Raw genomic sequence first — 12,828 nt, 5'->3', positions numbered from 1 at the left:
GCTCCCAGCGAGGAGGCTCCTCCACGCTCTACCATCTCCTTCAAGAGGAGGAAACAGGCTCCCGAGCAGAGGAGGAAGAGAGTGATTCGGGAGGCCCCCTGAAACGGCCATTTGGTCTGAAATCCTCCATTCCAGGTTGGGAAGGGCAACTATTTACTCGGGAGATGTTAGTTAGAATCGTCAGCAACAGCCAGGGAACAGCTCCAGAGGACTCTGCTGAAACCGCAGTGTCACCTGGGGGAAACTGCTAGTTAATATGTGACCAGCACCCCAGGAAGGCAAAGTCAGCGGGCAAACAGGTTTCACCTGTCACTCCATTTCAGGCTCAGACCAGGGAAGGGCCGGGGCCACACCCGGCCCCAGAGGCGGGAGGCCCTTCAGGAGGCAAGGGGCCAGGTGAGCAGACACTGGATCCCGGCCATAGGGTCTCCACTCGGCAGGACCCCAGCCTCGGGGAGTGCAGGCCACCTGGGGGACAGGAGCCTGCTCCATCTCAGACACGCTTCACACTCCAGCTGCTGGTGACCGTGCAAGACACGAGCTGTCCACGTCTGCAGAGAGCGAGAAAAGACGGCGGCCACTCCACGCTGACCACACAGCACACTCACCCGTCTAAAGATAAGGCACAGCAAGGCCTTCCAACCTACACACGCATGTTTACATCCAGGTTGGTGCAAAAGCTAGCTGTGGAGTGGCGCTGGCTGGAAGACATTCTTAGATGTGGTCGCCACACGTCATCTCAGCGCACATCTCTCGCTTCATGTTCTTTTTGCCAACGACTTATTACCTGCTGTTTCCTTTATGTTTATTTTAGACTACAGAAATGATGTTAGATAGAAATCAAATTCAAGCGATTTTTTTATTCGAGTTCAAAATGGGTCGTAAAGCAACAGAGACGACTCGCAGCATCAGCACTTTTGGGCAGGAACTGCTAACGAACATGCAGCGCAGTGGGGGTTCAAAAGCTCCGCAAAGGCGACAAGCACCTTGAAGACGAGGGGCAGAGCGGCTGGCCGCCGGGAGCTGACAACGGGTAACTGACAACAGTCAGCGAGGCTGACCCTCTTACAGCTACGTGGGAAGTCGCTGAAGGACTCAGTGTTGACCACTCTACCGTCATTCAGCATTTCAGGCAAACTGGAAAAGTGAAAAAGCTTGACAAGTGTGTGCTCGGGAGCCGACCAGAAAAACCTGTCATTTATCTATTTTTTATTTATTTTAATTGGAGGCTAATTACTTTACAATATTGTGGTGGTTTTGGCCATACATTCACATGAATCAGCCATGGGTGTACATGTGTTCCCATCCTGACCCCCCTCCCACCTCCCTCCCCACCCCATCCCCTCTGGGTTATCCCAGCACACCAGCCCTGAGCACCCTGTCTCATGCATTGAACCTGGACTGGAGATCAGTTTCACATATGGTAATATACATGTTTTGATGCTATTCTGTCAAAATCATCGCACCTTCACCTTCTCCCACAGAGTCCAAAAGACTGTTCTACACATCTGTGTCTCTTTTGCTGTCTCGCATACAGGGTTATCGTTACCATTATTCTAAATTCCATATATATGTGTTAGTATACTGTATTGATGTTTTTCTTTCTGGCTTACTTCACTCTGTATAATAGGCTCCAGTTTCATCCATCTCATTAGAACTGATTTAAATGTATTCTTTTTAATGGCTGAGTAATACTCCATTGTGTATATGTACCACAGCTTTCTTATCCATTCGTCTGCTGATGGACATCTAGGATACTTTCATGTCCTGGCTATTGTAAACAGTGCTGCAATGAACATTGGGGTACACATGTCTCTTTCAATTCTGAAAACCTGTCATTTTAAAGTGCTGTCTTCTCTTATTCTGTGCAACAACAATGAACTGGTTCTCGATTGCACTGTGACATGTGACCAACAGTGGATTTTATAAAACTGGCAATGACCAGCTACAGCAGCTGGACTGAGAAGAAGCTCCAAAGCACTTCCCAAAGCCAAACTTGTACCGAAAGAGTCGTGGTCACTGTCTGGGGGTCTGCTGCCGATCTGATCCACGACAGCTTTCTGAACGCCGGCAAAACCACTACATCTGCAGGGTAGGCTCAGCCAATCAATGAGGTGCAGCAGAACCTGCTGATGCCTGCAGGCAGCACTGGCCGACAGAGGGCCCAGCTCTCCTCTGCACATGGCAATGCTCAACCACGTCGCACAACCAACACTTCAAAAGGTGAACAAATTGGGCTACCAGGTTTTGCCCCATCTGCCATATTCATCTGACGTCTCACCAACCGACTGTCACTTCTTCAAGCATCTCAACAAACTTTTGCAGGGAAAATGCTTCCACAACCAGGAGGAGGCAGAAAATCCTTTCCAAGAGTTCCTCAAATCCCACAGCATGGATTTTTATGCTACAGGAATAAACAAATTTATTTCTCACTGGCAAAAATGTGTTGATTGTAATGGTTCCTATTTTGGTTAATAAAGATGCATTTGAGCCTAGTTATAGTCATTTAAAATTCAGTCCAAAATCGCAATTACTTTTGTACCTAATAGAAAATATATACACACATACACGTAACGTTTCATTGTATCATGCCTCTAGTTATTCCTTAAAATTATGCTCTAAGTTGTTCTACTTATAAAGTATTTTTCTATAAAACCTGCAGGCACTGTTTTTGTTGCAGTGATCCTACACCTTCAGAGTCCACAGTGCTGAGTTACAAGAACGCTCTGTTCTAGAACCATGCGACCTGGGCAGATCACTGCCCCCAGCTTACCAGCTGTCCGCCCACCAACAGGACTGCTCTGAAAACTAAGGGAGATAATACAGAAAACACACTCACACTAATGTCAAGTGCACAGACACTACACGCCCACAGAATGTTAACTATCACAGCTATCATCAGAATAACCTACAAAGCTTTTAAAAACTGGATTCCTGACAAAAACTGTAAGCTTAATAACATGATCAATAACAAATGACCTAGTACTGGGTTAAAAATGCAAGTGATTAATAACTAAGTATGTATACTTCAAACATTCTCCAAACATTCAAAAGAAACATACAATTCTCATAATACAAAGAAAGCAAATGCCTTAACTCCTTCACGTCTAACTACATTTTCAAGAATATACTTCAGAAATAAACCATAAAACAACATCACCAGTTTTCTCAGTGCTTTTCCAGATTTACTGGCCTTAATTTTACTGTTCTTGACATTTGCAAAATAACAATTCAATGAAGGTTATAAAAAATTATTTTTAAAAACTGAAATCAACAAGTTTGGCATAAAAACACACGAATTATTCTATGAAGTATACAAGGCCACCTTTGCCAAAACAGAATTAAAAACATATTTCAAAGTACTTGAGGTCCTCAACATGAACCATGGTGAAGACACTGTCCTCGGTGCTCTGGGAAGGACCCTCCTGAGTAAGACAAGCCCAGCTCATCCACAAAGGAGCCGTTCACAGATTCACTGATTCAGCAGCTCAGGTTTCGGATCTGTATTGTATTACCCCGGCAAATTAAAACAACATGTCTATTAATAAATATGTCTCATTATGTGGTTAAAAACAGTGCTCCATGAAAACGATTTAGTAGTACTACCTATAAAAAGCAAGTGGCCACCAAAGCTTCAAATGAACTTACGCCTCACCCATGGAAGAACAGCACAGCGTATCCGCTGCTAAACGGTGCCACTGAGTAGATAAATCAATCTTAAGTGTCGGTGATCTTTAACATAAATTCAATATTCTCATAGCTTGTTTTTGCCATATGCATTTTTAAAAGTAGTATGCTCACGTACTACTTATAAGCATTGAAACCCCATGCTGTGCATGGCGGACCTTAGACCATAAACACTAATCTGTGCAGCCTGTCTCTCTCCAGAGAGAGAGTGACGTTAAGGGGAAGCGCAGCCAACACAGCAGAAGGGAGCCCTCTCGAGCCGGCCACTGCCACTGTGCAGAGCTCAAGCTCGGAAGGGAAGGCCTGGGAGCACAGACAAGTGCCAGAGACGGAGCCCACATCAGCAACGCAGCTACCAACCAGGCTGCCCGGAATGTCAGACTCCAACGCTCAGAACTAGACACTGACCAGGAGGAAGGGGGCCACACCACAGCCCGGGCGAATCAGAGCCAGGAAACTTCAGTCACCCTTCAGCTAGGCTGTAGCCAGTATCTCTGAACAGCAAAAATGTACATGCCTGCATCTTACAAATTCAAATTTTGTATTTTTGCAGTAGTCATGTATGGACGTGAGAGTTGGACCATGAAGAAGGCTGACCGCGAAGAACTGATGCTTTTGAACTGTGGTGCTGGAGAAGACTCTTGAGAGTCCCTTGGACTGCAAGGAGATCCAACCGGTCCATTCTGAAGGAGATCAGTCCTGAATATTCATTGGAAGGACTGACGCTGAAGCTGAAACTCCAATAATTTGGCCACCTGATGCAAGGAATTAACTCACTGGAAAAGACCCTGATGCTAGGAAAGATTGAAGGCAGGAGAAGGGGACGTCAGAGGATGAGATGGTTGGATGGCATCACCGACTCGATGGACGTGAGTTTGAGTAGGCTTTGGGAGATGGTGAAGGGCAGGGAAGCCTGGTGTGCTGCGGTCCATGGGGTCGCACAGAGTCAGACACGACTGAACAACAACAAATGAAAATAGGCATTTACAAATAAAAATGAGTAAATATATGCAAGATAAATGAATATATGTTAAAACCTATCTTTCTATCATAAGGAGAATTATGTTCGACTTTAAATGATATGTATCTGTATAGCCCTAGTTGGAAAAAACCATTAATAAAGACTCTAATATCTGCCTCAGAATGTTTCAAAAATGAGCTGAACCCGAAACTCTTAAGAGCGATCCCCAAGCGTTCCAGGCAGCAGCTCACACTGAGGCAGGCGGCCTGGCCCCTCTCAGGTCCGCGGTCCGCCGCTCCCCGGGCCGCAGGCGCTGGAGCCTGGCGGGGGCGGCGGGCGGCCCGCGCGCACCGGCCACAGTGGGGCGCGCGTCCCCGCGGCAGTCGCGCCTGAAGAGGGCCCGTCCCGCTCAAGGCTGTCTCCGATGGAACGGGAGGGACGGCCAGTCTCAGCAGCCGCGGACGCAAGCACCTCGGCGCGGCACCTACCGCTGAGATACGAAGCGCGCAAGCAGGCCTCGGGCGGCTCGTCGGAGCCCAGCGAACGTCGCGGACAGCCCGCGGGCAGCGGACGCAACGAGCCACGCTTCTCACGGAGAAGCACGTCCACCTCGGAGAGCTGCGGGCGCACCGCGGGCAGGGCAGCGAGCCCCGTCCTGCAAGGGCCGCCGGCGACCGGCACCCCTGAGCTCCGACAGGGACTCCGCGGCCCGACAGCGGGCCTCCACCGCCGCGCTCGGTGGTGCGGCTTTCGTCGGCCCAAAACCACACGTGGGTACAAGACCCATTCGAAGCGCGAAAGAGACGAATGGATGTTAACCGAACAACAGGAGAAAGGCTTAAACAATCTTCCAGAGGAGAGTTAGTAGCAGAAACGGAAACACTTAGGCTCAAACCGGAAATCTTCATAAAACTGACTCTTACTTCTATTATCCACGTCTCTTAGGAATAATCACCCCAATGATGACCCCAAGTACTTGCCAACACAAAAATACATTACAGTGGAAAACGTATCTAAGAACTCATTAAGAAGCTCATGTATAATAATGGGACACTATAAACTTACATGACTTCCCTGGTGGCGCAGACGGTAAAGCGTCTGTCCACAATGTGGGAGACGCAGGTTCCATCCCTGGGTTGGGAAGATCCCTTGGAGAAGGAAATGGCAACCCACTCCAGTACTCTTGCCTGGAAAATCCCATGGACAGAGGAGCCTGGTAGGCTACAGTCGATAGGGTCGCAAAGAGTCGGACACGATATAAAACCAGGGTAGATTTTACAAGCTTTTTTCTGTAAATCTGGAGCACTCAGAAATATATTCAGAAAATAATATCAACACCTACCTAAAGATAATGTCTCTGCAAGACACCTTCCCAAGGTCCAGAACTAAGTATGTATACGGAGAGAGGCACGTGCTTTTAAGAACACAGTGGTTTTTAAATATTTGATTGTACTGTTGCTCCCGGACCATTTTCTCTACCAACCATGTAGAACTGGGCCAGACTCAAAGCAAAAGGGGGAAACTGGCAACCTGCAGCCTCCACACCAAAAGCCGATAATAGCAGCACAGAAAGAAATTACGAGTTAGACTTTGTGCCGGCCCTCCTGCAAGACTCAGGAAATAAAAATAATCGTAAGTCACCGTGGAAAGTACCACTATTAGCCGACAAGGGAACAGAGAAAGTATGTTCTTTAAAGGAACAAATGGCTTAAACTAGTGGAGGGCGGGAGCCTGACTTTCCTTTAACAGAACATGTGTGAAATGGAGCAACAGAGAACTATTAAGCCGTGACTGAGAATACAGCAAACCCACCAGGCAACAGTGAGCATGAGCAGGGTGTCGTGGGCCAGCCCCTCCACGCAGCTCTCGGGGTGGGCTGGGCTGGGCTGGGCTGGGGGGCTGCAGGGAGCCAGGGGAGACCCGAGCCCCTATGGAAGCCCGGGTCTCGCTGTCTGCACCACCGTCGGGGTGCAGACAGGCTCAACGGTGACGCGTCCTCCCCCAGCGTGTGGGGCTGCAGGCACACTTTGCCTCTAACTTACAACCACAGGTCACGCGCATTCCCACCACTGTCCTAGGCATCAGCACAGCAATTGAGTGCACCTCAAACAAAACCAGCCAGGAAACTAAGAGCGACAGAAAAACTGAACGAAAACCAACACACTCTACCTAACCTGAAAATCATTTTCACTGAAGAGGTCAGTTCAGTTTTACATTACATAAATACTGTTCACGTCTAATTTATGTATAATAGAGGAAAGCAAGCTTCTACCAAAATAACTGCTATATTACCCATTAGTGTTTCCTGATATTACACTCAAGTTCAAGTCTGGCAAAACTGTTTATAAACAAATTATGCCACCAGAGTAATAACCAACCACTAATAATAATGCTTTATATACTACAATTACTCAATTAAATCCCTATTGACATAACCCTAAACCTTTTTCTCTTAAACATCCAGCCAACTTGGTATCATATCCTGGTTTTCAGTGAATCAAATTTTTTCACGAATATGAAAGAACCACTTCTGTTATTCAACTACTGCTGTCGTTCGGCTGTTAGATGGTGTCTCCTTGCAACTCCATGGACTGCAGCACGCCAGGCTTCCCTGTGCTTCACCATCTCCCAGAATTTGCTTAAACTCATGGCCACTGAGCTGGTGAAGCCATCCAACCATCTCATCCTCTGTCACCCCCTCCTTCTCCTGCCCTCAATGTTTCCCAGCATCAGGGTCTTTTCCAGTGAATCGGCTCGTCGCACGAGGTGGCCAAGGTATTGGACCTCTGTATTCTACTATTAACCACAATCAAAATCTGACAATTCTAGAAAGGCCTGTGTTTACAACATTTGCATTCCATTCAGCCCATAAACCGCATACAGCGAGATCACTGCTTCGTAGGCAGGAACACAGCAAAGCGAAGCTGGTTGAGGTGCAGCTTCAAGTCAAGGTGAGGAGACAATGGTGCCCTGACCTCACACCCACAAGCACAAACCACAACCAATTACTACAGAAGAAAAAAGATTTAAAGGAATAGAGATGCCTATAGATACTAAAGACACATTACTGGCAACTGCCTATCTCATTACACACTAGTCACCAGATCTTCTGAAGTACCATGGTTTAGTAATACAACTGCTGTTTCCAAAACAGTCTCAAATATAGTTACGTTGTATGATAAAGCATAGTTACAACCTAAGCATTAGTCCAAAGTATAGATTAAACTCTAAACTCTGTGCTTATTTGCTCAGTCATGTCCGTCTCTTAGCAACCCCATGGACTATAGCCCGCCAGGTTCCTCTGTCCATGGGATTCTCCAGGAAAGAATACTGAAGTGGGTTGCCATGCCCTCCTCCAGAGGATCTTCCTGACCCAGGGATCAAACCCAGCTCTCCCACATTGCAGGTGGATTCTTTACCATCTGAGCCATCAGGGAAGCCCAGTTTAAGCTCCAAATTATGCAATTACTACGACCTCATCTGAAGACTTCCTACTCCACCTCTGCTGACAAACTACGAGTTATTTTTTACACGCACCTCTGGGTAGTCTGGGTAATATGAAGCACCACATTACTTCTCAAGACTAATCAGAGTATGAAAGTATAACATATTCACCTTCAGTAAAGAATAGAGGGGTGTCCACAAAAATTCTAGGTTAACCTCTTTCCCATCGATGCCAAAACAAAACAAATATCTCACAAAAGTGAAGTGGTCAACTAACTACGTAGCACAGGTTTTGCATTTAGGTGTAAAGTTTATGCAAAAGAATAAGACATGAAACGACAAATATTTAACAGTCTAACAGACAATTTCACTAAGTTTTTTAAAAGCTCATATCCTTGTGGAGTCAAGAATAAAGGTACACAAAGAGGAAGCCATATTCAGCATTCTTTTCACAAAGTATTTACTGAGCACACACCATGTGACAGACATAAAATTGACATTTCAAACAATAAAATGCTAAGCTCTTGCCTTCATGCAATCAGAGAATGATTCAGACAAAACCAGTGGCTGTAATGACAAAATCAGTTAAACACCCAAAACAACATGCAGACTTTTGGGTAACCAGAGGAGCCTCTTCCGAGGAAGAACAGGGATGAGCAACAAGAACTCTGCTGTGATAAATAACCAGAAACCCCTAAAAGAGAAGGCTTAACACTAAAAGTAAGACAAGGACAGGGGGACTAAGAAGCTCTTATAGCGTTATCCTGCACTATAGCTCTCCATGGTAATCAAGATATTAACACAGCTTAATATCAACTCCCTGGTGATAAAGCACTGACTCTAAGTTTAGATCACCAACTTTCATTTTAAGTATAATCGGGGATGAAAAACACAACGATAAAATATAATCTGTTTCTTCTTTGGAAGCCCTTCTGCATACATAGGTGAATATGAAGCAAACTTAACGAAGCAGAAGTTAAAACATATTCTAATTTTCTTTAAAAGTGAGAGTAATCCAAAAAGCCAAGCTTATCGTCTCCCTAAACACAAACACCCCAGATCAGCAGTTAGCAATGCTGCCTGAAACCACCAATCACAGATGGTCAACAGTTATGTAATTTGGTAACAGAGGCTTCCCTGGTGGCTCAGAGGTTAAAGCGTCTGCCTGCAATGCGGGAGACCGGGGTTTGATCCCTGGGTTGGGAAGATCCTCTGGAGAAGGCAATGGCAGCCCACTCCAGTACTCTTGCCTGGAAAATCCCATGGCGGGAGGAGCCTGGTAGGCTACAGTCCATGGGTTCACAGAGTCAGACACGACTGAGCGACTTCACTTCACTCACTGATCACTGTAACCCCTCCAAAAAAGCTGTCAGAAGAAAACAAACCAACAACTACACTCTCGTATGTACAGAAAAAAGATTCTCCAAATATATAAATATATGCCTTACATCTTATTTTTACAAATCAAATTCTGAAGTAAAGTTGCTTTATTGACCATAATAAAGGCCAGTATTATGTTACATTCTTACAAAGAAAATTATTGGTGATGGACAAATAGAGTGAAAATTCATCATTTCCCAGATATTAAAAAAAGTTCAGACAAAAGTTTAGATAAAGCAACTCGAATCCACTGGCTTTAAAATATTGATTTAGGGAATTATTAACTTTAGTTTACCTTCATGATAATGCAAAATACATGCTAAACGTGAAGCTTAAACTTCCAAAGACCAGAATAAACATAGACATAACAGCAGGCAAAGGTTCTCCAGAAAACAAAAAATGAAAGTGTAAACTGGGCACCAGATATAGTGTAAGAGCTAAGAAAACAACACGGATATTTTAAAAAGAAAATTGATTTCATCAAGAAACACTTTCTAATATAATCCTGGAGGATCTTTTCTAGAAATGTTCAGGTGTCAGTGGGCAGGTTGTTGTTTAGTTGCTAAGTCATGCCTGACACTTTCCCAACCCCGTGGACTGTAGCCCACCAGGCTCCTCTTTCCATGGGATTGATTCTCCAGGCAAGAACACTGGAGTGGGCTGCCATTTCTAAATGAAATATATAATCATTTGCCTGAAATGTCCTTCAACTTTTGCTTTGCTTCAACATCTGCATAGCAACTTTTCACCCATAGAATAACCAGAAAAAACATATTTCTCTGAATGACAGGCCAGTTTTACTTAAAAACTACTCAGAGAGTGTATCTCAGAAAGGACAGAAGTCTCAACCGAGTGCTTAAAAACAGAATTTAATAAAATCAACTGTGTTTCTGATTCAGGATTTTTAAAAATGCCAATGCATTCAGAATCCCAAAGAGTAAACTGAATTATCTATCACTAAACTGAAAAAAAGATTTCTTTTCTCAACCAGACTTGGGAAATTTCTGAAAAAAAAAACCAGATTATAAATAGGTCCATTCAAACAGAAAAACAAAACAACTATGTACCAAAATATTTTACATCTGAATTTTTTAAACCAGAAAAAAGAAAAATGAACTCATTATTCTGAAAGACAACATAATCCTGAGCTGAATGACTGCACGTCACTTTTCAAAGACCTGCTAATAAACCTATGAAGGAACACAGCTACGCATTATTAATGTTTACTAGCACCTAACTCGTAAAATCATTAGAGAAGATGAGTTATGAACCAGGAGTAACTTATCGTAAGTGTTCAAATTGGCACCCTGAACCTAATAATTCATATTGGCATTCAACTACGTATTAAGACGAATGGCTCTGCCAGTGCAGACGGAAGAAATGGATCTTCCCCCCCATCGTGGGCAAAATGAAGACGCTGGGACGCTAAAAGTCAAGTTGGCTCAAAACTATAAACTGGGGTTTAATGATAAGGGATTCAATTTCATGACAATGTTCAAATTCGTCCAACAGGATTGGGGCCCTAAAGACGGCATTTCAGTAAACAGTATTAACTTGTAATTACCTACTGGGACAAATCAGAAATAGATGCTAGTAAAATCATTCCCTAAGAGAACACGAATCCCGGGTAAGGTGTCTCTCTCCGGGCTGGAGGATGGGCTCTCAGGGTCCCTCCCCGAGCCCTCCCGTCCAAGGCCTTCCCACACCTCTCCCAGACCAACGCACGGGGAGGAGACCTATTTAAAAAACAGAAAACTGCTGGGAATTCTTTCAGCCTCTCTGCCACAAACAACTACCATTGTCCCAGGCCGAAGGCAAGCGAGATTTCCTCCTTTTCCAGGAGCACACCCAGGGCGGGCTACCCCCAGCCAGGCCCGGAGCCACCGTGCGCGCCCCGCCCTGAGCCCCCCGCCCCTCCCCAAAGGCCCCCCCCCGACCCGATCGCCCCGACCCCCGCCCCTCCCCCTCCCAGCCCCCTCCCCCTCCCGACCCCCTCCCCCTCCCGACCCCCTCCCCCTCCCAGCCCCCGCCCCTCCCCCTCCCAGCCCCCTCCCCCTCCCGACCCCCTCCCCCTCCCGACCCCCTCCCCCTCCCAGCCCCCGCCCCTCCCCCTCCCAGCCCCCTCCCCCTCCCGACCCCCGCCCCTCCCCCTCCCAGCCCCCTCCCCCTCCCGCCCCCGCCCCTCCCCCCCGGGCCCGCGGCCGCGCGCACGGCCGGCGCGGGGAGGGGCGCCCGCCCGTCCACCTGAGCGCCGGCAGCGAATGCGAGGGACCGCCTCTCCGCGGAGTTCAATTCCGGGCCGCGTTATCAGCGGGGCCGCACGGTCGGAACAACTTCCCCGACACTGGCTGTGCGCGCCCGGCCGCCGAGCCCCGCGGCCGGCCACACGCCCGCGCGCCCCGGGGACAAAGGTCCTCCGGGCGGGGGCCCCGCGCCCCGCGCCCCCGCCGCGCGCCCCGCGCCCCCGCCCCGCGCCCCCCGGTCCGGGCGCCCCCGCCCCGCGCAGGTGAGCGCGCCCCGCCCGCGCCCGCGGCCCGCACCTCGGTGGGCTGGCTGATCTCGAACAGGTCCAGTCGGTTGGCGTTCCAGTGCTGGATGATGTCGGCCAGCTTCCGCCGCTCCTCGTCGCGGCCGCCCGCCGACATCCTCCGGCCGCGGGGTCGGCTCGGCCGAGGGGCCGCCGCGCCGGGGTCGGCGGGCCCGGCTCGCCGCCTGTCCGCCTCGGTCCCGCCGGCCGGCGCCCCGCGCGCCCGCCTCCGCGCGCCCCGCGCCCCGGCCCGGCCGCCTCGGCTCTCGGCTCCGCGGGCTGCTCGGCCGCGTCCGCCGGCCCCGCGCCCGCCGCCGGCCGGTGTGAGAGCGCCCCGCGCCGCCCCGCCCGCCGTGCGCGCGCCCGCCCGCGCCGCCGGCCCCCGCGAGGTGCTGCTGCTGCGCGCGCGCCGGGCGGGGCTGGTCCCGGCGGGCGGCCCGTGCCGGGCGCGGAGGCGGGTCCCGGATTCAGACGGGCGGGCCGGGTTTAGGTGCTACCGGCTTCGGACCGACGGTCCCGTGTCAGATGGGCGGGCCGGGTCAGACGGTACCGGGTTTGGACCGGCGGTAGCAGGTCCGACCGGGGTGTGGGTGGGCGGGGTTCGGAGGGACAGTACCAGGTCCGATCGGGGGTGGGGGCCGGGTTCGGACGGTGCTGGGTTCAGACGGGCTGGCTGGGTCCATATGCTGATGTGCTGGGTCGGCCGGCCTCGGGTCGGGCTCGTGGGTGGAGTTCGGATGGACGGTACCGGGTCCTCCGGGCGGGCCGGGTTCGGCCAGACGCGCGGGGCTGTCGGGGCCCCGTGGGCAGGACGCGCGGAGCCCCTGTG

The 12,828-nt window shown here is 49.2% G+C and overlaps 1 protein-coding gene across 2 annotated transcripts in view; it reads right to left on the bottom strand.

Moving 5' to 3' along the window:
• Positions 1–12,136, bottom strand: part of AFDN (afadin, adherens junction formation factor) — a 114,132-nt gene extending 101,996 nt beyond the window's left edge. For both annotated transcript variants that reach the window (XM_052645878.1, XM_052645879.1), the window contains exon 1: positions 12,013–12,136. In XM_052645878.1, coding sequence (XP_052501838.1) covers positions 12,013–12,117 — 105 coding nt within the window. In that variant the 5' untranslated portion in view covers positions 12,118–12,136. The remainder of the gene's footprint in view (positions 1–12,012) is intronic.
• Positions 12,137–12,828: the final 692 nt, after the last annotated feature.

The sequence above is a fragment of the Budorcas taxicolor genome, chromosome 9 (genome assembly GCF_023091745.1).
Source record: "Budorcas taxicolor isolate Tak-1 chromosome 9, Takin1.1, whole genome shotgun sequence".
Taxonomy (NCBI): domain Eukaryota; kingdom Metazoa; phylum Chordata; class Mammalia; order Artiodactyla; family Bovidae; genus Budorcas; species Budorcas taxicolor.
Note: the sequence above shows the minus strand (reverse complement) of the source record. Positions and strands in the feature narration are given on the sequence as shown.